The following is a 26,897-nucleotide window of genomic DNA, read 5'->3' as shown; positions in this document are numbered from 1 at the left end:
AGGTCAGAGGAGAATGGTCCGACTGATTCAAGCTGATAGAAGAGCAACGTTGACTGAAATAACCACTCGTTACAACTGAGGTATGCAGCAAAGCATTTGTGAAGCCACAACACGCACAACCTTGAGGCGGATGGGCTACAACAGCAGAAGACCCCACCGGGTACCACTCATCTCCACAACAAATAGGAAAAAGAGGCTACAATTTGCACGAGCTCACCAAAATTGGACTGTTGAAGACTGGAAAAATGTTGCCTAGTCTGATGAGTCTCGATTTCTGTTGAGACATTCAAATGGTAGAGTCCGAATTTGGCGTAAACAGAATGAGAACATGTATCCATCCTCTGATGGCTACTTCCAGCAGGATAATGCACCATGTCACAAAGCTCGAATCATTTCAAATTGGTTTCTTGAACATGACAATGAGTTCACTGTACTAAAATGGCCCCCACATTCACCAGATCTCAACCCAATAGAGCATCTTTGGGATGTGGTGGAAGGGAAGCTTCATGCCCTGGATGTGCATCCCTCAAATCTCCATCAACTGCAAGATGCTATCCTATCAATATGGGCCAACATTTCTAAAGAATGCTATCAGCACCTTGTTGAATCAATGCCACATAGAATTAAGGCAGTTCTGAAGGCAAAAGGGGGTCCAACACCGTATTAGTATGGTGTTCCTAATAATTCTTTAGGTGAGTGTATATATATATATATATATATATATATATATATATATAAAAAGAAAATGATATACTGGGCAGCACTGCAAACAAGGTAGAAAAACAGAGTGCCAGCGGCTGCGGAAGCGATCCAACATCCAGATAAATATAAAAATAAAAAATTCCACGGCACTTCCAAAAATAAGTAATCTGTTTATTACACCAGACGCGACGTTTCGGTTCTCTCTATGGAACCTTTTTCAAGCAGTGACAATACAAATGGTGCAAAGTGCAAATATAAATACAGTACAATCAACATTAATAATTTAATAAATAGAATAATTAACAATCATAGTGCAAATGTACCCAAAATATTTCATTAAAAATTGTTAAATCCATAATAAAATACAGACAATAAATACATGAATCATGTGTAAGCTAAAAAAGACATATAAATACATGAAAAGTGCATGTGGTCATCAATAAACTGCAGTGCATCATAATTTATAAATTACATACAATTACTGCACCTGCCCCAGCATGGAATCACATATGTGGCTTGGCGTCTCAATAAAGAGATTGCACATGTCAGGAAGTAGAAACTGGAAAGAGCGATCATGTGATCCAAAACAAGTCACATGATCCCCACTCCATAGAAACACCACAAACAAAAAAGTCTAGTAAGCAGAGTAAGCGATCTGGCTCTGCGCCTGTATACAGACACTGGCTGTGAGCACCTTGAATGGGTCCTTAATCCACAAAATACTGCAAAAGATAGGACATGTCTTACCTTTTGCAGCGGAGGCACGGATCGGAAGCCCACAGAAACACTACAAATTGCTTCTGTGGGCTTTTAGATGCGTGCCTCCGCACAGCAAAAGATAAGACATGTCCTATCTTTTGCAGTATCTTGCGGATCATGGACCCATTCAGCTATTTGCAGTCCACAGCATGATCATGGAGCCCTTACATTCTTGTGCATGAGCCCTTAGAGGTACTTTGACATTTTGGAGGAGACGGACTCCGTCTAAGGGTATGTTCACACATAACAGATGCGCTGCGATTTCCCATTCCTGATGCGCACAAAGCAAATACGCACCATTGTACCGTACCAGCAACATAGAGGAGAGTCTGAAAAATCTCATGCACATGCTCCTGCAGTGTAAATTGAACTGTAGGTGGATTTTAGAACTTCAGTACATCAATGTATGGCTCATGCACATGACCGTTGCCTGTTTTGTGGTCCACAAATTGCAGATACGCAAAACGCGGATACCGCCCGTGCGCCTTCCGCATTTAGCCGAATAGAACATCCGGGCAATAATCAAACAGTCCTATCCTTGTTTGTAACGTTACCAAAATAGAACATGTTCTATATTTTTGCGGATGCCACGGAAGGGATATACAGATGCGGACAGCCAGGGTGTGTTTTCCGTATCTTTTGCAGCCCCATTGAAGTGATTAATTCTGCATCCGACCTGCAAAAAATGCAGATTGGATGCAGAGAAAAAATATGTTTGCGTGCACAAGCCCTTATGCAGTGGATATCCACTGCAGATTTCCCTCTTTGCAATGCATTGGGTGAAATTGGTACAAATTCACACCAAAATTTGCAATTAATCTACACGTATGCACGTAACATGTGGATTTTGCCATGGATTTTGCGGAGGAAAGTTCCTTCCCCTGTTCATTTGTTGCAGATTTTGGAGCGGATTTGCCAGAGAATTCAACCTAATTATTGCAAAGGGCGAAATACGCGGTGGATGTCCGCCATATAAGCTGGCATGCTGCAGATTAATAATTTTTGACTGTACAATGCTGTAGGTTTGCACCACATTTATTATAGTTGTTAGACATATTTGGTGTCTTCCCTGAAGTGTGTGGCCTAGCTGGAAAGTTTAACAGGAAAGGAGAGTGTTTTGAGATGCACAAAATTGCACCAAAATTGTGCCAAAGTGTCAATTATGGTGGACGAACATTTTTTTAACTGCCCTGTGTAAAGGTGCCACCGATCACCCGATAAACTTGTTAGTTGGGTGATCACACCCTGTGTTTGATGCCAAACAATGAATCTGTATGGAGAACAACAATCGCAGTACAAGGAGGATGATTGCTGCATGTGAATGCAGCTTAACGAGAGGGCAATTATCAGGAACAATCTGCTTCCATGTGCATTGCCCTCGTAAATGAGCCCTTAGTCAAAAGTGTCTAAAACGCACCAAATTTAACATCCAGCATGAAGCGCTTTAATAGATTCGGAGCACTGGCAGCACCGATGTGTAGTGTTGGACTGTGCAGGGACCACACTCCCAACTGGAAACACCCAGTTGGACCTATATTGCAAATTGCTAGGAATTCATTCATAGAGGAATGGCACAACATAGATTCATGAAAATAGATGCTCCAAAATTGTTATTACATGAGGAATGCAAATAGATCCGTCTCCGTACAGCATTAAACTGTACGGCCCCCAATGAGGTGAAGTCAGTTATTCCCGAAGTCTCGTTTCGGTATTAGATTTTTTAAGCGGGGAAACCACTTTAAAACTTAGATCTGACCGTTACCCCGAGTTCAGATCCAAGTGTTTTTCCAGTTTACAAATCAAAAACTGAAGTTATTCACCAAAGTCTCGGGAGACTTCGGGAATAACTGGGCTCCTCATCGGAGGCCGTACATTTTAATGCTGTATGGAGACGCATCTCCATACAGCATTAATCCGAAGTTTTGAGAGAAGAGACTTCGGATCTAGGATCTAGTGACGGGTCCTGTTTAGATTGAGAAGGAATATAGGGGATACATATAGTAAAAGTGACATATAAGGAAAGTCTACTTACAAACATTTTCTTCTCTATTAGTAAGGTAGACTCGTTCTTTTCCACATTTAGCTTTACCACGTTGCCTTGCTGAGTTCGAAATAACAGTTCTTTACCTGGAAAAAACAAACAAGCAGAATCGTCTTAGTGGACAAAAATACACGCATGTTGTGCTAAAATAAGAATCTAAAAATCAACTGAGCAGAACAATCTCTAAGCAGATCACATCTGAAGAAATCACACAATAATAAAATAATCTGATGTTATAGTAGCTGAAAGTATTGAAGGAACGCTATGAAAAATGGATCCACTGTGTCATAACCCAGGGCAGGACTGAAGGGGGCGATGCATGACATGGGATTCTAGGGACACCAATGTCTCTCAGCAATTCTAAGTCCCCCCCACCCTCAGTTTATGATTATATGAGCACAGTGCCACCAGTGGCGGTCTTAACCACCATGTGAACTACGCAATTGTTCCCCGGGACCCAATGTCAGTGCCATACCCAGGTCACATGTTGCCTTAGGCGGCAGCAGCTGATGGTAGGGCACCGCCGTATACTCCCATAGAACTCAGGCCACTAGGTGCGCATATTGCTCCATTTATTCCCCTATATCTATCTGAGTTCAATCATTTCTATGAGCATTGAATCTACTAATGCAAGCGCATAGGCTCACTGGGCACCATGGCAAGAGGTACGCGCCAGGCCACAACCGCATGTGGATCATGCCACCCTCCCTGCCAGATTCCTCGTTGCCAGGCCAATGGAATTGTACCCCTGGCTTCTAAGGCTACTTTCACACTACCGTTTTGTGCGGACCCCTCATGGACGGATCCGTTCAGATAATACAACCGTCTGCATCCGTTCTGAACGGATCCGTTTGTATTATCTTTAACATAGCCAAGACGGATCCATCTTGAACACCATTGAAAGTCAAAAGAGGATGGATCCGTTTTCTATTGTGCCATATTGTGTCATAGAAAACGGATCCGTCCCCATTGACTTTCATTGTGTGCCAGGACGGATCCGTTTGGCTCAGTTTCATCAGATGGACATCAAAACGCCTCCAAAGCGCAATGGAGACGGAACGGAGGCAAACTGATGGATTCTGAGCGGATCCTTTTCCATTCAGAATGCAAACTGATCCGTTTTGGACCGCTTGTAAGAGCCCTGAAAGGCTGAAAAAAAAAGATATCTATTTTATTTTTATTTTCATCGTCATATTCTAGGCCCCATAACTTTTTTATGGTTATGTCTATCAAGCTCTGTCATGGCAAATTTTTTGCAGGATGATCTGTAGTTGTTATTGATACTATTTTGGGGTGTACATTAATTTTTAATTACTTTTTATTCAATTTTTTTGTGGAGGTGGAGTGATTAGGAAAAAGTAAATCGGCCTTATTGATTTTTGATTTTTTTCATAACACCATTCACTGTATGGGATAATTAAAAAATATATATTTTAATAGTACCTGCATTTGTGGATGCAGTGATACCTATGATGTTTATTTTTTTGATTGTTTATTTTTAATTTGCGAAAAAGGGGTGATTTCAATTTTTATATATTTTTATTTTTTATATTTTTTAAACTTTTGTTTTACTTTTTCCATTTTTTGGGCCCCATAAGTTGACCCCAACATGCAATCATTAGATTGCAATTTGTATAAAGTAGTGGAATTTTATCCATTACACCTTGCAATTCAGTGCTGTCACCTGCTCCGGCTTATTACAAGAAATGGAACACCTTCCCCGATCGGCCAGGGGGAGGCGTTCCTGCCCAGGAAGCATGAGCTTTTGGGTTTTTATCCTGTCAGATGCACCTGAGGGATTACTTGTCTGCGATCAGCATTACAGTTGATCGCAGGTATGAGCCCTGGATGTCTGTTGTGCGAAACATCTTTAAAGACCCAACATGTGATGTAATATTACATCACATGACGGGAAGAGGTTAAGCTTAATTTCGTCAAGCAGTTAATTATTTTTCTTACTTGACGACAAGTGTTTAAAGAAGAACTCCTGCAAAAAATGTTATTCTCTGACCTGTTAGAAAGGTACATGATGTAATCTGTAGTGAATGTAATCTTCTCACCAGTGACTGTATTTATAAGTTATAACCTCCCTTCTGAGCCTCAGCTGTGTCATGTGACCAGCAATCATACTTTCCAAATCACACAACATCTCATGTGTGGACAGGAAGCCAGTTTCTCTATGGGATCCTCAATGTCAGTCTCATAAGAATGAATAGAGAAGTAACTGACTTCCTGTCCTGTGTCAGTTGGAGATCAGACAGTTGGTCACATGACACAGCTAAGGATCAGAATGGAGGTTATAACTCACAAATACAATCACTGATGAGAAGATTACAGTCATTCACTACAGATTACATCATGTACCTATCTAACAGGTCAGAGAATATATTTTTCTGTGGGACTGCTACTTTAACACCAAAGAGTAGTAACAATACACATATAAAAATACTACTGCTTCTTATATACCAATTCCAATTCAACACAGGAATTGGGGGATTATACAAATTTAGAAAGTAAAGTCCCTTTAGTTATTTTGTATTAATCTGTAGTAACTGGCAAACCATGATATTAAAATAAAAAAATAAAAATTTAAAGTGGGGACAAGAGTCTCAAATATACACTTATTAACCCCTTTAGGACACAGCCTTATTTCACCTATAGGACCAGGCAATTTTTTGCAAATCTGACCAGTGTCACTTTAAGTGGTGATAACTTTAAAACGCTTTGACTTATCCAGGCCATTCTGAGATAGTTTTTTTCGCCACATATTGTGCTTCATGACACTGGTAAAATGAAGTAAAAAAAAAAAAATTATTTATAAAAAAATACCAAATTTACCAAAAAATTGCAAATTTCCAAGTTTCAATTTCTCTACTTCTATAATACATAGTAATACGTCCAAAAATAGTTATTACTTTACATTCCTCATATGTCTACTTCATGTTTGGATCATTTTGGGAATTATATTTTATTTTTTGGGGATGTTACAAGGCTTAGAAGTTTAGAAGCAAATCTTGAAACTTTTCAGAAATTTTCAAAAACCCAATTTTTAGAGACCAGTTCAGGTCTGAAGTCACTTTGTGAGGCTTACCTAACAAAAACCACCCATTCTAGAAACTACACCTCTCAATGTATTCAAAACTGATTTTACAAACGTCGTTAACCCTTTAGGTGTTCCACAAGAGTTAATGGCAAATGGAGATAAAATTTCAGAATTTAGATTTTTTGGGCAAATTTTCCATTTTAATCAATTTTTTCCAGTAACAAAGCAAGGGTTAACAGCCAAACAAAATGCTATATTTATTGCCCCGATTCTGTAGTTTGTAGAAACACCCCATATGTGGCCGTAAACTACTGTATGGGCACACAGTAGGGCATAGAGTGAAAGGTGTGCCGTATGGTTTTTGGAAGGCAGATTTTGCTGGACTGGTTTATTTACACCATGTCCCATTTGAAGCCCCCCTGATGCACCCCTAGAGTAGAAACTCCATAAAAGTGACCCCATCTAAGAAACTACACCCCTCAAGGTATTCAAAACTGATTTTACAAACTTTGTTAACCCTTTAGGTGTTGCACAAGAATTATTGGCAAATGGGGATAAATTTGAGAATTTCAATTTTTATGCAAACTTTCCAATTTTATTAATTTTTTCCAGTAACAAAGCAAGGGTCAACAGCTAAACAAAATGCTATATTTATTGCCCTGATTCTGTAGTTTGCAGAAACACCCCATATGTGGCTGTGAACTACTGTACGGGCACACAGTAGGGCGTAGAGGGAAAGGTGCACCGTATGGTTTTTGGAAGGCAGATTTTGCTTGACTGGTTTATTTACACCATGTCCCATTTGAAGCCCCCCTGATGCACCCCTAGAGTAGTCCATAAAAGTGACCCTATTTTGGAAACTACGGGATAAGGTGGCAGTTTTGTTGGGACTATTTTTATGGTACATATGATTTTTGGTTTATCTATATTACATTTTTGTGAGGCAAGGTTACCAGATATAGAAATTCTGAAATTTAATCTCCATTTGCCAATAACTCTTGTGGAACACCTAAAGGGTTAACGACGTTTATAAAATCAGATTTGAATACCTTGAGGGGTGTAGTTTCTTAGATGGGGTCGCTTTTATGGAGTATTTACTCTAGGGGTGCATCAGGGGGCAGGGGCGTAGCTAAAAGCTTATGGGCCCTGGTGCAAGATTTCAGCTTGGGTCCCCGTCCCTCAGTGCTTGTTGGCAAGGGGCAGGGGAGCACATATCCTTCCTGCTGCCTGAGGCCAACATTGAAAGGGAACACCCTCATGCCAAATTCTTAACCTAACCCCTTCCCTCCAGCCAAAGGTGTAAATTGACCAGTATGCACTTTCTATAATGCCAGTGTCTTATGTGGCACAATGGTCTTTGGGCCCCCTCAGACTCCTGGGCCCGGTAGCGACTGCTACCTCTGCACCCCCTATAGCTACGCCCCTGTCAGGGGGGCTTCAAATGGGACATGGTGCCCAAAAAAAAGGCCATCAAAATCTGCCTTCCAGAAACCATACGGCGTTCCTTTCCTTCTGCGCCCTGCCGTTTGGTCATACAGCAGTTTTCAACCACATATGGGGTGTTTCTGTAAACTGCAGTATGAGGGCAATAAATATTACATTTTGTTTGGCTGTTAACCCTTGGTTTGTTATTGGAAAAAAACTGATTAAATTGGAAAATTTGCCCAAAAATTGCTTTTTTGGCACCGTTTTTATTTTTTACCGTATTCATCTGAGGGGTTAGAGCAGATTCTTGCGGATGCGGCGATACCTAATATGTCAATTTTTTTATTTATTTATGTTTTACACTATATTCTCTTTTTATAAACAGAAAAAAAAACATTTTAGTATCTCCATAGTCTGAGTCATTTTTTTTTTTAGTTTTTAGCCGATTATCTTAGGTAGGGGCTCATTTTTTGTGGGATGAGAGGATGGTTTTATTGGCACTATTTTGGGGGGCATATGACTTTTTGATCGCTTGCTATTACAATTTTTGTGATGTAAGGTGACAAAAAAAACATTTTTTGCACGGTTTTTATTTTATTATTTTGACCGTGGTCATCTGAGGGGTTTAGGAGGGTATTTTTATAGAGAAGATTCTTAGTTTTACTAAATAATATTTTTGAAATGTTTTTTTTTGTTTTAGTGTCTCAAGTCTGAGAACCAGTTTTTTATCCGATTGTCAGTGGCTAAATTGGGATATAAATTTAGTACTTCATGGAAGTGTGGTACTCCCTTAAGCAACCAATAATGCAGAAGCCCGGATGATCAGGGCACGTGTCACACTGAGTAGTGGTGTCCTTCCGTATCCCCCTCCTGTGACACACTCTGCACCTTTTTTGGGTCCGTCCCTTCTTTCCAGTATGGGGGACCACACCTGGAAAGTGTTGGCCAGGGACGATCCGGGCGCCTCCAGTTCCCGAGGTACTCCGGCCTGCTCTTTCCCGGTCAGAAAAGATCAGGTCCTTGAGGACTGCCTCATAGAACTGAAGGAATTTCCCTGTGTTGCCAGCGCTCCGGGACAGCACAAAAGAGTTGTACAAGGCAACCTGCACCAAGTAGACCGCAACTTTTTTGTACCATGCCAGGGTTTTGCATATGGCATTATATGTCTTGAGGACTTGATCAGAGAGATCAACTCCTCCCATATACTGATTGTAGTCGATGATACAATCGGGCTTGAGGACCGTTGCCGAGGTACCTCGCACAGGGACAGGGGTGATGCCGTTACCATGAATTGTGGACAGTACAAGGACATCCCTCTTGTCCTTATATCTGACCAGCAACAGGTTTCCAGTGGTAAGGGCACGGTTCTCACCCCTGGGGATAGGTACCTGGAGTGGGTGGGCAGGGAGGCTGAATTGATTTTTCCGCACGGTCCCACAAGCGGACGTGGATCTGGCGGCGAGGGATTGGAACAAGGGGATACTAGTATAAAAGTTATCCACGTACAGGTTGTAACTCTTATCTAGCAGTGGGTGCATAAGGTCCCACACAAGTTTCCCGCTAACACCCAGAGTGGGGGGACATTCTAGGGGTTCAATATGGGAATCTCGCCCCTCGTACACTCGAAACTTGTAAGTGTACCCTGAGGTACTCTCACAAACTTTGTACAGCTTCACGCCATACCTCGCCTGCTTAGAGGGAACATACTGGCGGAAAATGAGTCTCCCCTTTAACGCAACGAGAGACTCATCAACCGTGACCTCCCTTCCAGCTACATAGGCCTTTACAAATTTGGCCCCAAAGTGATCGATGACCGGCCTGATTTTGTACAGGCGGTCATAGGCAGGATCACCTCAGGAGGGGGGACGGGACATGCTGCATTATCTGAATAATGCAGGCATTTCCGGATGGCCTCAAACCGGGAGCGTGTCATGGCCGTACTGTAAAGTGGGGTCTGGTAGAGGACGTCCCCACTCTAGTAATGCCTGACACTAGGTTTCTTGACTAGGCCCATGTGCAGCACGGGGCCCCAAAACATCCTCATCTCGGCTGCACTGACCGGGGTCCAGCCACCGGGCCTAGCCAAAAAGGAGCCCGGGGGCATACAGGTTTGTTTGCTCCACCATTAGATTTACAAAGTGGTCACTGAAAAAAAGACTAAAATAGTCGTATTCAGTGAAGCCCACTGTGGAAATCTGGATTCCTGGTTGGCCTACAAAATCAGGAATCACGGGCTCAAATCACTCTGGGCTACACCAGACAAGTTCACCGGCAGGGGGCTCCGGTGGATTTAACTGGTGGGCCGTAAAACTAGTACTATCCCCAGAGCTGCTCGCACTAGCGTGGGCCACAGGGTCCCTAGCATGGCTGTCCCCTTTCTCCGCCTTGGGGGCTCATCATCATTGCTAGATGATGAGGAGGACGCGGATGACAACAGGAAAGTGGGGTCATACTCGTCCTCACTGGGACTCTCGGACTTGGAGGCAAGCTGGGCGTATGCCTCCTCGGCCGAGAACATCCGGCGGGCCATAGGGGAGTGTGTGTGTGTGTGTGTGTGCGTGCGTGTGTGTTAAACTTTATTTGGTGTGCGTGTGTGTGGGGGCACGGGTGTTCGCGAACTCACCCTAAACCTAACAGACCAAAAAAAAAAAGACTAAAAGACTAAAAAAAGGGCAAAAAATGTGAAAAAAATGTATAGAAAAATTCAAAATCGCTGATCAACATTCAGAATTTGATCAGCGGTGGGGTGTGCGATGCGCTAACAGTGGCCGGACGCTAAAAGTGCCGGCCACAGTCAGCGTACGCACAGAAAAAAAATAAATGCTTGCGCCCAAAAAAAAAATTGTGGGGGGGGGGGCCAGGGGGGCAAGCTGCAGCACCCCTGGGGGGTCTAGGGTCACACAGCTGTGCTGTGGACCCCAGACTCCCGATTTAGGGTAATACAATAAATAAAAAAATAATTCTCTCACTAACTTGCCCTAAAATATCCCTGCCTAATCTAACCTGTCCCTAGCCTTTCCCTAATTACCTGGGTGCTGGGGCACAGATGGGGGTGCTGGCTGGAGATCCGTGCGGCGATCCACGTGCAGGAGAGGAGCGCTGCGATGATTTGAACCTCCCGCCCCTGCAGCTGACTAATGAGAGCGATCCTGAGAGGTGATATCACCTCTCAGGATCGCAGGATGGGGATTGGTGGTGTATTATCACACCACCGATCACCGTCCTGTTCCGGGTTATCGGGTCCCCAGAGACGCGAATAACCCGGAAACGCTGCAAACCGCAGGTTTCGCAGCTTCTCTGCACTTTTCTGAGTGTCGAGGAAAGGGGCGGGGCTTAGTGGAAGGGGGGGGGGGGGGGTTATCATGCATTGTTGGATTTCCTATAATTAACACCAGACATTAGAAGTCTGCATCAGCCCGTAGCTGGCATAGATTTGGAGTTTCTGGAGAATGGACTGCCTCTTAATACATAGGGAACATCTCACTCCATTACAGAGGGATCAAGACTGGTGTATGGAACATCAGTCCTGACAAATGTCCCTCATGACCTCTCTTGTCACACCCAAATTTGTATCACTGAGACTTCGTTTTAAGGTCTTCCACTGAACTGGGTCCAGGGATCTATCCAACCAACCCCTCACAAAGCCACCGGGTAGGTCCAAGTGTTTGTAGTCACCTTCTCATTGATTCCATTTATTGACATTAAATGCTTTATGAAATACAGTCATTTGTCTATTCAATGATGAAATACTAGTAATTATTGACCCAATCAATGATGTTACTGGGTTCTTGTACAACGACTCATGGAGTTGGTATACACAGACTACGTGGCGTGGGCAACTGATTTTTTTTTATAAATGAATGCGTACATTAGATTTGGTTCACACTTTCGCAATGAACCGTTTGCTATAATGAAAAATAAGCTTTAGGCAACTTTTTATTTCACATTTCGCCTGTTAAATGCTTTTGAACTCTTAGCATTTAGTTGTGCTTTTCATCAATCATTACAGCAAAGCGTAAAAAAACTGATTTTAAAGGACATTGAAACTCATGAAAATTAACCTGCAGTTCATTGACTGAGAATCAGTTCCCTTTTCTTAGAAATGGCAGTGAAATACCTGCCTTTTTTTTTATCATAACCTGGAGACTTTCTTGAAACCTATTAAAATAAAAAAATTCTTATTATTATTTTTGCCTTGGAGCTGACATCTCCAATGGTGAAAACCTGCAGCTAATAAAAAAAAAACACAAAAAAAATAAATAAATCATCTTTCCACAGTTTCTCCATTCTTGCGCCACTGCCCATTCCTGGCTGCTCCTGGTCCCCGCATGTCACTAGCAGTGATGTGCTGTTCTAGCACGTGATCACTGAGGCCAGCGATTGGCTGCAGCGGTCACAGGACAAAACCATTTCCAGTCCAATAGGGACAGGAAGTATCCTAGAATGGGGCAGCGGTGCAAGAAAGGTGAGGTTTTTAAAAAAAATGGTTTTCTAGGCTTCTGATATTGATGACTCAGGTATTAGCGCTGGATCTAGCACTGTAAATGGAACAGGAGGCACAGCTCCGGTCAATGTGTGGTGGCCATGCTGGGTTTCTGCAGCTCAGCTGCCATGGAAGTGCATGGGAGATGAGCTGCAGTAAACTGTCATGGATAGAGATGAGTGAAGTTATGAAAAATTTGATTTGGCTGCTTCTCCTAATTTCACAAAGTAATTCACTTTGTGACCAATTACTTCGTCACAAAGCACATTTAATTGTATGTAGCGGGCACAATGACAGTGAACTGCAATCACGCCATCCCCTATCATTGAACCCCTCAGATGCCCGTTCATTGCTGATCCCAGCATCTGACATTAACATTTAGGCCTTCCATAGGCTAATCAGGGTAAAAAAAATAAGTGCTCACCTTATCCATTTGATCACATAGAGGCTGTCACAGCCATCTTGATTGAAGACATCACGTGAAATCTTGTTTGGTGATGTGATGACATCATCACGCTGGACAGAGTGGTGATATTTTGCTCGTCATCTTCAATGAAGATGGTCACAACGGCCTCTTTGCGCGCAAATGGATGAGGTCAGTATGTGTTTTTGTTTTACCGCCATTTCAGGGAAAATTGATTTATTAACACGAAATGTGAGGAAATTCGGCTTTGCAGTGAATCAATTTTTTTTCATGAAATTTGGATTGAAGTCAATTTGTTTGACTTTAATTCGCTTAACACTAGTCATGGCTACTACACTTTCAACTACATTACTTTCTGCTACAAAAAAAGTTCCAGTTGTATGATATTCTCTTTACTTCATTATAATGTCAGCCTCTGGTGTTTAAGGGGAACCTGTCACCAAGAACATACAGTGTAGTCTGCAGACAGCAGGTTGGAGAGCAGGAGGAGCTGAGCAGATTGATATATAGTTTTATGGGAAAAGATGCAGTAAAACTTGTATTTTATACATTTGAATTCCTTCTTATTCTAAGCTTTGAAGTCAGGGAGATGGTCCTATCAGTGACTGACAGTCCTCCCTCTGAGGAGGCAGTCCTATTATTGACTGACAGCCTTCCCTCTATGAGCAGACGGTCCTATCAGTGATTTACAGCCTTCCCTCTATGAGGAGCTGGTCCTATCAGTGATTGACAGCTTTCCCTCTATGAGGAGGCGGTCCTGTCAATCACTGACAGCCTTCCATCTATGAGGAGGCTGTCCAATCAGTAACTGACAGCTTTCCCTCTATAAGGAGGCTGTCCAATCAGTAACTGACAGCTTTCCCTCTATGAAAAGGTGGTCCTATCAGTAACTGACAGCCTTCCCTCTATAAGGAGGCTGTCCAATCAGTAACTGACAGCTTTCCCTCTATGAGAAGGTCGTCCTATCAGTAACTTACAGCCTTCCCTCTATAAGGAGGCTGTCCTATCAGTGATTGACAGCTTTCCCTCTATGTAGAGACAGTCCTATCAGTGATTGACAGCTTTCCCTCTATGAGGAGGTGGTCCTATCAGTAACTGACAGCCTTCCCTCTATGAGGAGACGGTCCTATCAGTGATTGACAGCCTTCCCTCTATGTAGAGACAGTCCTATCAGTGATTGACAGCTTTCCCTCTATAAGGAGGTGGTACAATCAGTAACTGACAGCCTTCACTCTATGAGGAGGTCCTATCACTGATTGTCAGACTTCCCTCTATGAGGAGATGGTCCTATCAGTGACTGACAGCCTTACCTCTATGAGGAGGAGGTCCTATCAGTGATTGACAGCCTTCCCTCTATGAGGATGTGGTCCTATAAGTGCTTGACAGCCTTCCCTCTATGAGGAGGAGGTCCTATCACTGATTATCAGACTTCCCTCTATGAGGAGACGGTCCTATCAGTGATTGGCAGCCTTCCATCTATGAGTAGGTGGTTCTATCGGTGATTGACAGCCTTCCATCTATGAGGAGGTGGTCCTATCAGTGATTGACAGCCTTTCCTCTATGAGGAAATGGTCCTATCAGTGATTGACAGCCTTCCCTCTATGAGGAAGCGGTCCTATCAGTGATTGACAGCCTTCCTTCTATGAGGAGACTGTCCTATCAGTGATTGACAGCCTTCCCTCTATGAGTAGACAGTCTTATCAGTAATGGTCAGCTTTCCTTCTATGAAGAGACGGTCCTATCAGTGACTGACATCTCTCCCTCTATGAGGAGGCTGTCCTATCAGTGATTGACAGCCTTCCCTCTATGAGCAGGCAGTCCTATCAGTGATTGACAGCCTTCCCTCTATGAGGAGACGGTCCATTCAGTACACCGCTACTATCTCCTAGGAGCCTTTATTCTGTCATCTGATGTAATTTATATTATGTCTTCCACAAATGTGCATACAAAAGCATGTTAAAAGCAATTGTTCATGTAATTTGCCTGGTTACCAGTAGGTGGCAGCAACCCATTGGCAGGTACAAGCTACAGTTCAGTGTTTCTGAGCTGAAATGGATTATTCCAGCTTGGCTCCCCCTGTTTGGAGAGGTGTGCTGGTCCCACATGCTGCAGCATGGATGGAGAAGGAAGTTATAGTCAGTGTACCAGCCACCCCTGTTGGGGAAGGCTGTGTGATAGTGTCCAGGAGAACCCCTGCATAGGGAAGACAGCAAGGACCTAGTCTCGGTTGAGACTTGGCCATATACCCAGCTTGAGCACCTTCAGCTCTGCTGGATGAAGAAAGCAGAAAACTACAGACAACCTCCAGAGTTCCAGGAAGAAAGCATCTTCTGAGAATCCATCTGTGAGACAAGTCCAGTGCCTAGGAGAAGCTTTTTCCTCCTCAGCTAGTCTGTCCCCACAAATCAGAAGGTTCCAGATAAGTGCAGAAGCTAATCCTGCCACAGTTACAGAGCTACCAAGCAGACGTTTTACCCTGCAAGCTCCACATTTAAAGCAGAAGTACTCATTCCTGCCAATGATTGCCAAAACCTGCTGGGACCAAGAGACCAAAGCTGTATACTGTTTGGATGCAAGTTATTTCAAGTAAAGCAACTTTGAACTTCATCTAAAGGTCTGGACATCATTTATTCTGCAAAGTTCCTCTATTACTCCTACTATCACTACACTCAAATTTATTGCAAGTTAGCCAGGAGTCCCGCCATACCCAGATAGGAGACAACTCCCACAAAACTATAGAGACATTGTCGGCCATTACACCACTCTGGCATTCCTAATCTGAGACGTGCGTTATAACACCTTGGAAGGGCCCTGGGATAGTACCCTGCGCACGCTGCAATTGGCGTCACGACAAATACAGAATTTTATCCCCACGTACCTGGCCACTGCAGGACCACCTCCTTGACTTCAAAGCCCAGAATGAGCAAGAATGTAAGTGTATAAAATACTTTTACCATAAAACGATATATCAATCTGCTCATCTCCTCCTGCTCTGTAATATGATACCTCCAACTCACACATCATGTTCAACATGACAGGTTCCCTTTAATCTGTACCGTAATGTGCATGTCCACCCACTTAGGTGGTTGCACACGCTCAGTTTCATCTTTTAACTGTCACCATCCCTATCTACTGTGACAGACAGTTAAAGAGAGAGAGAGAGAGCTGCAGCAGAAAGGACATACCTCCTCAGCTGTGAAGGAGAGAACTGAAGGAGAAAAAACCCACCCCCTGTCTGAGCTGCAGCAGAAAGGACATGCCCCCAACCTAAAGCAGCAATGACACAGCACCTGAGCTGCCAGCCTGAAGAGACGCTAGCAGAGCAATTGAGGCAATAAATGTGGAGATCTCTGGACCCATGGGGGGTTCAGGGCTGGTTCCTCCTTTTGTTAGGAAGAGATGTACAGATGTAGCAGGGTTAACACACAAACTCTTAACTCAAATTTCTAAACTCATTGCGTTATCTTGAAACAAAAGCCATTGAAAAGCCATTGAAGGTATTTGCTTAATGCATTTAGTTTAGATAACACATCTCATAAAGCATGTGTGGTAACTCTACTACATCTGTATGATGTCTGATTTTCCTTTTTACATCAATCATAGCATAATCCTGTAAAGTTCCACTGCTTGTGTTTGGCCAGGTTTATTATTCTAATCATGCTGACCTTGTTTCGAGTGCTATAATTACTTGCTAATCATGAGAAGCACAGCCGTCCCCCCATTTCTCCTCACAAATCAATACTGACATTTAACTAACATTTAATATTAGTACATTTTCAAGCCAAGTCAGTTTTTTTTTTACTGTTTACCAAAAGCTATGTGACGGCTGTAATACTAGGTATAGGAAGCTGCCGCACCCTGACCTTGGTGTCTGAACAGGCCCAAGGACATACAAGATACCAACATGTTAAATGGCGCATGGCAGGTGGCTCTGGTGCAGACTGTGCATTCGGAGCTCTGATCTCTAACCTACTGCGTATCAGATTTTTTCACTGTATAAGGGCTCATGCACACGACGGTATGTATTTTGTGGTCCTCAAAAAACGGATCCGCAAAAAATATGGATGACGTCCGTGTTCATTCCGTATTTTGCGGAACGGAACAGCTGCCCCCTAATAGAACAGTCCTATCCTTGTTACTAATGCGGACAATAATAGGACACGTTCTATTTGTTTTGCGGAACAGAAATATGGAAACGGAATGCACATGGAGTAAGTAGTGGGTGCAGTGAAAGGGAGCAGCGATAGAGCCACCCCCCCATCATTATACCCCTCAGATGCCATGTTTAAAATAAAATAAAAAACTAAATAAATCATGCTTACCTAATCCATTTGCTCACCACAGGCTAGCCGCCTCCATCTTGCTTCAAGACCTGTGCGAAATCTCACGCAGCCCGAGATGACATCATCACGTCGGCCGGTTTGGTGACATCATACGTCATGGTGCATGGGATTTCGCTCAAGATTTTCAAGCAAGATGGCGGTGGTTGGCCCATTGTAGTCTTTTTGCACTATTTCAGGTTAAATCGATTCGCTACCACGAAGCCAGTGGCGTAACTACCGGGGAAGCAGGGGAAGCAGCTGCTTCGGGGCCCGGGCTGCCAAGGGGGCCCGGCGTCGGCAGCGTGTGTGACAGTTTATTTTCAAGTTCTATCGATGTCTTAACTGTTCAGGGCCCCTTCACAGCAGCTAATATGCTTCTATATATGCTAATATGATCTAATCTTTCTTGTCTCCTAAAGTCTCTTCTGATGTGTCTGGGATTCGAACCCACAACCTCCAAAGTCTGAGTGTATCAGAGGCAAAGCATTAACCCTCACAACCATAAAGGCTGCATTACAACTGACTGAAAAAAAATGAGACTTCTACTGTTATAGCTGGCTAAGTGTACAGCTATACACATGACAACTGCCCCAACACACTCAGCTCTGCTATATCTCTATATATGAGCAGCTGTTATGTGTATAGATGTACACTTAGCCAGCTATAGCAGTAGAAGTCTCAAATTTTTTCAGTCAGCAGCAAGGTGTCTCCTATGGTCTAGTGGTTAGATGCTTTGCCTCTGATACAGAAGGTCGTGGGTTCGAATCCCAGCAGAAACCTTTTCTGAACTATAAGCACTGACTCCATATATGGACATACAGGGTGGGACACAGGAAGAGGCTGCATCGCATCGCTGACATGGAGGTAAGTAGAAGTGTTTATATATTTTTTTTTTAATACCGTGGGGGGCACTTGATACTGGCACATGGGTGGAGGCACCTGATACTGGCACCTGGGGGGGAGGGGGGGTTGGCACCTGATACTGGCACATGGGGGGGAGAGGCACCTGATACTGGCACCTGATACTGGCACCTGGGGGGGGGAGAGGGGTTGGCACCTGATACTGGCACCTGGGGGGGGGGAAAGAGGGGTTGGCACCTGATACTGGCACCTGGGGGGGGGGTTGGCATCTGATACTGGCACATGGGGGGGGAAAGAGAGGCACCTGATACTGGCACATGGGGAGGGGAGAGGGGTTGGCACCTGATACTGGCACATGGGGGGGGGGAGAGGGGTTGGCACCTGATACTGGCACCTGGGGGGGAGGGGGGGTTGGCACCTGATACTGGCACATGGGGGGGAGAGAGGCACCTGATACTGGCACCTGGGGGGGGGAAGAGAGGCACCTGATACTGGCACATGAGGGGGGGAGAGGGGTTGGCACCTGATACTGGCACCTGGTGGGGGAAGGGGGGGTTGGCACCTGATACTGGCACCTGGGGGGGGGTTGGCACCTGATACTGGCACATGGGGGGGGGGGGAGAGAGGCACCTGATACTGGCACATGGGGGGAGGCACCTGATACTGGCACCTGGTGGGGAGAGAGGCACCGGATACTGGCACATGGGGGGAGAGGGGTTGGCACCTGATACTGGCACCTGGGGGGGGGAGGGGGGGTTGGCACCTGATACTGGCAGATGGGGGGGATGCACCTGATGCTGGCACATGGGGGGAGGCACCTGATACTGGCACCTGGGGGGTCAGGGGGGGTTGGCACCTGATACTGGCACATGGGGGGGAGGCATCTGATACTGGCACATGGGGGGGGAGAGGGGTTGGCACCTGATACTGGCACCTGGGGGGGAGGGGGGGGGTTGGCACCTGATAATTGGCACATGGGGGGGGAGGCACTTGATACTGGCACTTTTTTTGTGGGGGGGGGTGGCACTATGATACTGGGACATGTGGGGGGGGGGAGAGAGGCACTTGATACTGGCACATGATGAGGGGGCATTATGGGGGACACTAGGCCGGCAGCCTATCAGAGGCCGGACACTGAGGGGCATCTACTGGGGCACTATATATGGGGCATTTTATACTGGTACATTATGGGGGGCACTAGCAGGAAGGGGGGAGAGGAGCACTATGGAGGCATTTACTGGGGGGCACTATATAGGGGTATTTTATACTGGGACATTATGGGGGCACTATGGGGACATTAGCTCAACTGGGGGCATTACAAGGGGGTATTTTTGCACTGTCACATTATAAGGAGAATTATTACTACTGGGGGGGTATTATGGTGGGCTTTATTACTCCCCCATGGTATGACCCCCTAGTAGCAGCACCAGCCTCTCCCTGCTCTGCGACCCCACTGCCCCTTCTCCAAATCCTTATTATGAAATCTTTCTCATTAGGATAAAGCACAACATCAGCTCCGCCGAGCCCCCGGCCAAAGTGTGTCCGAGATCCCCAAGGGTCAAGTAACTGTAAGTTTTCATGTGAAATATGTTTGTTATACACATATAGCATCCACTGTGCCTAGTGATGAGCGGGAGGTGCCATATTCGATTTCGCGATATTTCGCGAATATTCGCATGAATATTCGTGTTATATTCGTCGAAATCGAATATTCGCAATTATTCCAATTATCGCGAAATTATTTTTTCGCATATTGCGAAAATTTATCTTGATAGTATAAGGCAACGTTCCTATGCTAATGACTATGGCTAGGCTAATATGTGTATTTTACGAAATTTCGTAATATTGCTCTAACTTCGTCTCTTAGAATATTACGAATATTCTAAAAGACGAAGTTAGAGCAATATTAAGAACATTTGCAAAAGTCGAAATTGCGATGCGAGTAATAGAACACGAAATAGTCGCATGAAGATTTAAACTTAGCACTGCTATATTCCATATTCTAGCCTAATATGGAATATAGCTGTGCTAAATTAGCACTGCTATATTCCATATTAGGCTAGAATATGGAATATAGCTGTGCTAAGTTAAAATCTTCATGCGACTATTTCGTGTTATATTACTCGCATCGCAATTTCGACTTTTGCAAATGTTCTTAATATTGCTCTAACTTCGTCTTTTAGAATATTCGTAATATTCTAAAAGACGAAGTTAGAGCAATATTACGAAATTTCGTAAAATACACATAGATTGTATTTAAGCTAATATACTGCTATAGTAATAATTTTTAATAGTGTACATATTTTACAAAACTTAGGTTCAGAAGAGGCAAAAAAAAATTACAGGAAAAAAAAGGGATTATAGCACTATATTAGCTAAATTACAATCTATATGTGTATTTTACGAAATTTCTTAATATTGCTCTAACTTCGTCTTTTAGAATATTCGTAATATTCTAAGAGACGAAGTTAGAGCAATATTACGAAATTTCTAAAAGACGAAGTTAGAGCAATATTAAGAACATTTGAAAAAGTCGAAATTGCGATGCGACTAATATAACACGAAATATTCGCATGAAGATTTCAATTTAGCACTGCTATACTCCATATTCTAGCCTAATATGGAATATAGCAGTGCTAACTTAGCACAGCTATATTCCATATTAGGCTAGAATATGGAGTATAGCAGTGCTAAGTTGAAATTTTCATGCGAATATTTCGTGTTATATTACTCGCATCGCAATTGCGACTATTGCGAAATTTCGTAAAATACACATATAGATTAGATTGTAATTTAGCTAATATGGAATATAGCAGTAAGTTGAAAACGCCACTGACTGGAGCAGCCAGGAAGCCAGGAATCCAAAGGACAGGTAAGAACAATTTTAGGGAAGTGGGAAAGAAAAAAATATAATAAAAAAAAAAAGAAAAAAACGAATATTCGATTTTGCGAATATATAGAACGATATTCTAAATATTCGCGAAATCTCGAAATTGCGATATTCGAGAAAAAAATTCGCAATTCGAATATTCGCGCTCAACACTAACTGTGCCACACAATATACAGTATACCGCTACACTGTGCCAAAGGAGTGGGGTTTACACAGGAGGAGGAAGGTGCAAGCGCGCTGGAGGGGGCCCTTACAAATATTTGCTGTGGGGCCCAGTCACTTCTAGTTACGCCCCTGCACGAAGCACAAGGAAATGCAGCTTCGCAGCCAATCTAATTTATCTTGAAATTTGCTCAACACTATTCGTTACTAAGCGTAGATTCTTTCCTTTGCAATAGGAATTTAAAGTGCAAAATAAACATCCCACACCTCCGATAACGCAGCCAAATGTCTGTTTATAGGAATCAATAGCTACAATGCTAAGTCTTAGAGCAACTGTTAGGCCCCTTTCACACGGGCGAAAATTCTGCGCAGGTGCAATGCGTGAGGTGACTGCATTGCACCCGCACTGAATCCGGACCCATTATCTTCAATGGGTCTGTGCAGATGAGCGGTAATTTTCACACATCACTTGTGCGTTGTCTGAAAATCACAGCATGTTCTATATTCTGTGTTTTTCACTCAACGCAGGCCCCATAGAAATTAATGGGGCTGCGTGAAAATCGCAAGCATCCGCAAGCAAGTGCAGATGCGGTGCGATTTTCACGCATTGTTGCTAGGAGATGATAGGGATGAGCAACCCCGGACCCCATTAAAGTCTATTCACTGTATTATTTTCCCTTATAACATTGTTATAAGGGAAAATAATAGCATTCTTAATACAGAATGCTTAGTAAAACGTTCCTTGAGGGGTTAAAAAAACTATATATATAACTCACCTCATCCACTTGATCGCGCAGCCGGCATCGTCTTCTTTCTTCTTCTTTCAGGACCTGCAAAAGGACCTTTGGTGACGTTAGCGCAGGTCCTGCTGAATGAAGATAGAAGATCCTGCGCGATCAAGTGGATGAGGCGAGTTATGTTTTTATTATTTTTTTCGTTTTTGCGGAACCATTGAAATGAATGGTTCCGCATACGGACCGCAAACGGAACGCAAAAAAACGAACGGAAATGGGAAAAAAATACGATCGTGTGCAGGAGGCATTATTCTGCTCCAAGTTTTCTCATATCCTGCAAATTAAAATGTTAACACAATCCAGTGTTTAAATATGGATCTGCCAAAAATGGTTATCACCCAAGAACCGTTTTATACAGTTACCATTAGTGTTCAGTAATAGTTCCTCAGATAATATGCAAAGTTGTATCTGACTGGTTGTAAGTCATTCATCCCCAGGCAGACGCTTATTTTATCTATGATGCTCATGGCTTAACCAGCCTTTATAATCAGTTTTGAGCGAATCGAAGTTCACGAAGTAGACTTCGATCTGAATTTCAATAAAAATTAGATTTGCCGCAAAGCCAAATTTCCTCGTTCTTCGTGGTAACAAATAGATTTTCCCTGAAATGGCAGTAAAAATAAAGAAAAAATCATACTTATCTCATCCATTTGAGCGCGAAGAGGCCGTATATACAGTACAGACCAAAAGTTTGGGCACACCTTCTCATTCAAAGAGTTTTCTTTATTTTCATGACTATGAAGGCATCAAAACTAGGAATTAACACATGTGGAACTTTATACATAACAAACAAGTGTGAAACAACTGAAAATATGTCATATTCTAGGTTCTTCAAAGTAGCCACCTTTTGCTTTGATTACTGCTTTGCACACTCTTGGCATTCTCTTGATGAGCTTCAAGAGGTAGTCCCCTGAAATGGTCTTCCAACAGTCTTGAAGGAGTTCCCAGAGATGCTTAGCACTTGTTGGCCCTTTTGCCTTCACTCTGCGGTCCAGCTCACCCCAAACCATCTCGATTGGGTTCAGGTCCGGTGACAGGAGGCCAGGTCATCTGGCGCAGCACCCCATCACTCTCCTTCATGGTCAAATAGCCCTTACTTTCAAAGTTTTCCCAATTTTTCGGCTGACTGACTGACCTTCACTTCTTAAAGTAATGATGGCCACTCGTTTTTCTTTACTTAGCTACTTTTTTCTTGCCATAATACAAATTCTAACAGTCTATTCAGTAGGACTATCAGCTGTGTATCCACCTGACTTCTCCTCAACGCAACTGATGGTCCCAACCCCATTTATAAGGCAAGAAATCCCACTTATTAAACCTGTTAGGGCACACCTGTGAAGTGAAAAACATTTCAGGGGACTACCTCTTGAAGCTCATCAAGAGAATGTCAAGAGTGTGCAAAGCAGTAATCAAAGCAAAAGGTGGCTACTTTGAAGAACCTAGAATATGACATATTTTCAGTTGTTTCACACTTATTTGTTATGTATATAATTCCACATGTGTTAATTCATAGTTTTGATGCCTTCAGTATGAATCTACAATTTTCATAGTCATGAAAATAAAGAAACTCTTAGAATGAGAAGGTGTGTCCAAACTTTTGGTCTGTACTGTACGTCCGCCCAAAGTGATGAAGCGATGAGCTTGAGATTCTGCACTGGATCTTCAAGTAAGATAGCTACGGCGACCTCTTCACAGTCAAATGGATGAGGTAAATACAATGTAATGTTTTTTTCTTTTTAATTAGCAACCACTAATGCTTTAATGATCAGCGATGAACGCAACATCTGAGGGGTTCAATAATGGGGGGACAGGGTCATTGAACTCGCTATTTACAAAGAAATGCGCTCCGTGACAAAGTGTGGGATCAACTTTTATGAAGAGTGAGTTATGGCTCATTTATATGGGTTGACAGAGCAGGCAATTATCGGAAACAAACTGTTCATTCACAAAATTTGCCTAATTGTCAGAGGAGATGAGAGATACATTTACATGTAGCAATCATTAGTTCTGTATGGAGCAGAGCCAGGGGCCCCAGGGCAAGAGGGGGCCCAGTCTTAGTTGGGATTATCTCCTCTTCTACTGGAGGTGAAAACTTGGTCAGGACTCTACCCTCTAAAGGAACAACATTTAGGCTAGGTCTACACGACGACATTTGTTGCGCGACAATTTTTATAATGATAGTCTATTGTGTCGCACTGCAACATGTGACATGCTGCGACTGCGATGCGACAGTCACATGTTGCATGTTGCAATGCGACACCATAGACTGCCATTATAAAAATTGTTGCGCGACATTGGTGCAACAAAATGTTGCGCTACAAATGTTGCAGTGCAGTTGTGCCCTATCTGTTGCACGACTTATTGTCGCGTGACAAATGTCGTCGTGTAGACCTAGCCTAAATCAGGAGTGGAACCAACAGAGAGAAAAGTGTATGATAGAAAGGTTTCCACCTCTTCTGTGTTTAGGGCCCACTCCTGGTTTTGTCCTTTAAATACTGATGAAAAATACTGACCGTGTGAAAGTGGCCTTAAGAACATAAGTTACTCTATGACTGTCAAAAGAGCCTTCACCAGAAAAAGACAGCATCAGACACGTTGAAATATAAACCTGGTAGTGTTGAGCGAAGCAAAGCATTTGAAGTGGAATTTGGTCCGAAATTTAGGAAAACTTTGATTCTAAACAAATCTGAATTTCTTCACGCTTCGTGGTAACGAATCAGGTTTTCCTAAAATGGCAGCTGCGCGTGTTACCAAGCGAAGTGTCGAGGAGACTATACCTTGCCACCTCTCTGTCTGGAGTGACTTTACCATCCTACAGCCTTTTCTTCTTGACTACTACAGCTCCATGCTGGTGCCCATCACCAACCAGACCTTACTAGTGGTAGCTCCCATTTGCTCTGGCGATCCTGCTCTATAAGTGCGCCTTGTGTATTTTTCTATCTCCACTTATGATTAGTGCTGACTACTACAAGGACAATATTTAGTATTTCATTCTTTATGGCCTAGTACTGCCTAAATGAAAAAGAAAAACAGACAAAAATTAAGAATTTTTTTATATGAATATTGAGTTTTAATGGAAGTGCTCCTTTAACCTCCTACGACCAAGTTTACTGTGCTTGGTGCTGGACATTAATCCGAAGAACCATACATGTATGGCAGAGTATTAACGCTCATGCTCCTGCAATCTAGTCAGAGCAGTTTGGGTCCCCGGTAATTAGTGGCCACCAAGGACCCTGAGGAGAAGACAGAGGAGTTTTTTTTTTTTTACAGCTTACAGAGGAAGCATCTATGCTGCTCCTTCTATTTGTCCCAGGGATCATTTGATCGCTGGGAGTCTCAGAGCAGAGCTGTAGGGTCTTAGCAGAATCTAATCAGCTCTGCCTTGTACAAAGTTCTCAAAGCATCAATTACCCTAGAAAAGTGCAAAATAATAAGAAAAAAATATAAATTGGTGTCCTCAAGGAGTCTTTTCATAACTCTTACCTGACAAATCATGTGCCAAACATAAATTTTAAAAAAAATTGTTAAAGAAAATATTATAAAATACAAATAAAAAAAGAAATAAAGCGAAAACACCCAAGCCAACCAAAATAGTGACCCCATTCTTGTAAAACTATACCTAATGTACATATAAACAACCAGCTCAACAGGCCTGGCCATTAAACGGTTAATAGAAAACATGAACGCTTTTGCTTCTTTGCTGGATGGATCGTAATAAAGTTAGAGTCATTTTACTCAGACCAATGATCTGACAGTTTATCGGGAACAAAGCAGACGTTCCCGATCATTGTCAGATCATCAGCTGGGATGAGGACAACATACACATGCAGCAGCCACCTCCGCTGTAGGGGGACAAGCGAACGATACAATGATTCAGTGTCCCCATAGATAAACATTGCTCCAGCGCAGCAGACCATTGTTTATACACCACAATCTGCTGCGCAGGCACGAATGACGCGATCACCCAATTAAGGAGCGTTTAAGGAATGAGCGTTTATGCAAAAACTGCTCCCCGATAATCTGACCGATCATTGGTCCCTGCAAAACAATCCTTACTTTAAAGTAAAGGGACTTCAATGGGATTTGTTCATAGCTCTAGTTACCATGAACCTAAAGAGGACCTTTCATGTACCGTATTTTTCTTTCATTAATTACCTTTACTTTTGGCGTACTCTCCGCTGATGCTGCCCTCATTGTTTCATTTTTTCAAATACCCCTCACATGCCCCGCTGTTTTCCCCTGCTGTTTTCACGACCAATATAATAACACTGAGCATTGGTACAGGGAGGAGAAGACGCCAAGGTTTCTCAGTGGGCATCTCCTTCTCCCTGGCGGTGGTACAATCCAATCGCAGCGGAGAGCGAAGGAGAAGTTGAGCTGTTTTTTTTCCCTCTGGCTGTGACGCACTCCGCTGCGATTGGACCGCGACGTGGCCAAGTAGAAGGAGACGTCCACTGAGAAACCCTGGTGTCTTCTCCTCCCTATACCAATACTCCATATTAACATACTGGGCGCGAAAACTGCAGGGGGGCACAGCGGGGCATTTGAAAAAAAAAAGAACAATGATGGCAGCATCAGCCAGTAAAGGTAAAAAAGAATACATGAAAGGTAACAGCACAGGCAAAATGCCCCCATGTGAACAAAAGTTGTCATTCCCTCGTTGACCATGGTTTATATACAGGAGAAGACGTGTAAGATGTCACTCTGGAGGACCCTTTTTCAATCTAGTGCTGCGTATTCTTAAAAGGCAATTATGTGTAACCCATTTTCCTAAGTATTACTCCCAGTATGAAGCCAGTGAAGAGCAGGGCTCAATGGCCGTTCTTTTAGCTGATAGTAATTGTCCACTCTGGGGCCCATAGTGTCTCGGAGATTGTATTTTCCGTGTTTACGTTCTTCTCGCCAGATGGGTCAATTGAGGTGACGATGGATTTAACGCTCGTGCTCCTGCTCCCTGACTTTGGAAGCAGTTTTCTAGTCACACTAAAATG

The 26,897-nt window shown here is 43.3% G+C and overlaps 1 protein-coding gene across 2 annotated transcripts in view; it reads right to left on the bottom strand.

The window, feature by feature from the left end:
• Positions 1–26,897, bottom strand: part of DPP6 (dipeptidyl peptidase like 6) — a 1,686,142-nt gene that overhangs the window by 342,638 nt on the left and 1,316,607 nt on the right. For both annotated transcript variants that reach the window (XM_040434145.1, XM_040434144.1), the window contains exon 4: positions 3,494–3,588. In XM_040434145.1, the coding sequence (XP_040290079.1) occupies positions 3,494–3,588 (95 nt within the window). The remainder of the gene's footprint in view (positions 1–3,493; positions 3,589–26,897) is intronic.

The sequence above is a fragment of the Bufo bufo genome, chromosome 5 (assembly GCF_905171765.1).
Source record: "Bufo bufo chromosome 5, aBufBuf1.1, whole genome shotgun sequence".
Classification (NCBI taxonomy): Eukaryota; Metazoa; Chordata; class Amphibia; order Anura; family Bufonidae; genus Bufo; species Bufo bufo.
This window is presented reverse-complemented; position numbering and strand designations above follow the sequence as displayed.